The sequence below is a fragment of the Lolium rigidum genome, chromosome 2 (genome assembly GCF_022539505.1).
Source record: "Lolium rigidum isolate FL_2022 chromosome 2, APGP_CSIRO_Lrig_0.1, whole genome shotgun sequence".
Classification (NCBI taxonomy): Eukaryota; Viridiplantae; Streptophyta; class Magnoliopsida; order Poales; family Poaceae; genus Lolium; species Lolium rigidum.
Genome location: NC_061509.1, coordinates 85,696,902 through 85,699,330, shown reverse-complemented (window position 1 = coordinate 85,699,330; position 2,429 = coordinate 85,696,902). Strand labels below are relative to the sequence as shown.

At 41.9% G+C, this 2,429-nt stretch overlaps 1 protein-coding gene across 1 annotated transcript; it reads right to left on the bottom strand.

Annotated features, from left to right (window-relative positions):
• Positions 1-1,629, bottom strand: LOC124686858 (putative nuclease HARBI1). The gene is made up of 2 exons (XM_047220747.1): positions 1,173-1,629; positions 1-1,085 (listed from the first exon to the last, which is right to left on the bottom strand). Exons 1-2 carry the CDS (start codon positions 1,608-1,610, stop codon positions 363-365), a joined length of 1,161 nt encoding a protein of 386 aa, XP_047076703.1. The 5' UTR covers positions 1,611-1,629; the 3' UTR covers positions 1-362.
• Between the last annotated feature and the right edge of the window lie 800 nt (positions 1,630-2,429).

The following is a 2,429-nucleotide window of genomic DNA, read 5'->3' as shown; positions in this document are numbered from 1 at the left end:
CTCACTGAGACAGAATAGAAGATAATATGTCCTAAACAAATGCTACAGATACCTATATGGTTGACCAAAATAGAACTTCAGAAATTCAAGTTACTTGGCAGATGCAGGGCATGGAAGTGCCGCCTTGCAGATGTACAAACATCTCAACCACTCAATCTTGATTCACGACAACGGAAAAAATATGCAGCGTTCATGAAACAACACGCATCTCGTGCAGATCATTGTGTAACACATATCAAAGCCCCTCGACATTAAGGCTTCTTCCACACTTCCAGTTGCCTTCATTCTTCTACCAGGTCAGCCTGTTATATTGTGAAGTTTAGGAAAATGGCAATTGGCAAAGTATTTTAGTACTTGTACACCTATGTTTCTTCCTCTATGGTCCACCTGTTTCTTACATAATCAGCCCACATCTTCTCTGCAATACCATCTCTAAAAGCATTTCCCGCGTCGCATTGACTGTTCAGTGCTGCAACATCATTTCCATATACATCATCCCCGCTAGGCAAAGCCACAGTCTTACGGGTTGAAACTGGGATTGTCCAGTTACTTGAAAATCCTCCGTGGTCACCTCCTTGCCTCTGAATTATATTGTGCAGCACCACTGCTGCTGCAGGAATTTTCAGCTGAGTCTCAAACCGGTAAAACGTTGCAACATTCAGAATGGGAAATCTCATCTTCAGTATACGTATGGCATGCCTAATATGGTTACGCAGGTGTGCATGGCGAAGATTGAACAGCTCCTTGTAGTCTCCTGGTTGGCAATTTCTCTGCTCTTGCTCTTCAGTATGGTAAGGGACCCCGCTATAAGGAGCAAGAAAACAAGCCGTGTTTGGATAACCCCCGTCTACCAAATAGTACTTGCCTCCGGGAACTTGAAATCCAGATTCAATAGCAGAATACAAGACCGCTGCATCAGACACAGATCCTTCATGACCATGAGACACATGGACGAAATTCAGATCAAAATCACAAGCAAGCATCATATTTTGAGTGAGGGATCCTTCTCTGTTTCGATATGGAGCCGCTTCTCTATCTGATATTGTCACAGGAACATGGATCCCATCAATTGCCCCTATACAGTTCTGCAAGAGAAAACATCTCCTATGTAATTGGCATGTAGCAAAAAAGCATACAAGTTACAAAAATATACAACGATAAGTTACTCTTACCTCAAAGTAAGGCCCGTAGAGTGGATCAGACGATATCTTCCAATGAGTCTCAGTTGAAGGAGGATGCTTCACAAAGTCACCTTTCACTGAGATGGTTGCATCAAAGCATGCCTTGATATGTCTATGAATTGTCTCTCTACTGCGCTCAAATCTAGCACTCAGTTTCTCAAAATTAGCATTTCGTGAGAGCATGTAGATAAACATGCCAATTTGCTCTTCTACAGACAAACCTCTTGTATTCCGCAGAAGATGTTTTGACCTAACATATCTTGAGAAGTCACGGAGAATACGAGGCTCGATTTGAAGTTTTTCATAGCCCTGACCTCGGTCATCTTCAAGAACTTCACATATCCATTCTGCATCACTGCGCATTGGTGTACTTTCTGTTTCGTGAGCAATGGAAGCTAGATATAAAGCTGGGAAAACAAATAGCATCATCTCATCGTCTTCCTCAGAGTCACTCAGCTCTTCAGGATCCATATTTTCCAAAGTCTAATATTCAGAAAGATACAATTTTAAAATGAAGAACTTGGCAAGCAAAACATATATCTACAGAGATTGGATAAAAGGGTGCTGGACAATAATAATCATCATGAAATGGCCACGAAAGTAGCATAAATATTAGTATTAGCTTGACCAAGCAGCTCCCCGCAGAATAGTTGCTAGTACCTTGACACTCCCTCCGTTTCATAATACTTCCACGACAAGTATTATGAAACGGGGGGAGTGTTATTTAAGGAATAAAAGGATTTTCAGTAACTTGTATAAGACAGAGGGCTGGTAACTCATATTTCACTCTCGCATGTTATGATCTAAAAGACGTAAACAAATGTTATAGCAGTTGTTCATGTTTAATAATCAAGAGACTCCTGTTTGAAACGCATACAGTGTGCCGATAAACTCATTTTTGCTGTACTAGCAACAGTAATCGACTATGTAAACATGTAACGTATGAGGCAGCAGAGAGGATTACACATCAGCAAAAAATTATCTAACAGAAAGCGCATAGATCCCTCATTCTTTTTAGGAATAAACCCTCATGTAATTAATTAACGGATTAACGGATACAATAACAGATAAGTCATCAGTAACATGCTACAGCCGCATCAAGCAATCAGTGACAGTAATCCGAAGTACAAAAGCATACTCTGTTAGAGCGGAAGTGTTCCGGTGGAGTGTGGACCGGGGAGGCGTCGGGCAGTACCTGAGGATGCCGACGGAGGTGACGGAGGCGAGGCTGCCCAAGCTGTCGCCGGC

Excerpts from the sequence above, each read along its gene's own strand:
- LOC124686858 (XM_047220747.1), bottom strand. The coding sequence starts at position 1,610 with ATGATGCTATTTGTTTTCCCAGCTTTATATCTAGCTTCCATTGCTCAC. Across the intron at positions 1,086-1,172 it reads TCTACGGGCCTTACTTTGAG|AACTGTATAGGGGCAATTGA; the intron begins GTAAGAGTAACT and ends TTTCTCTTGCAG.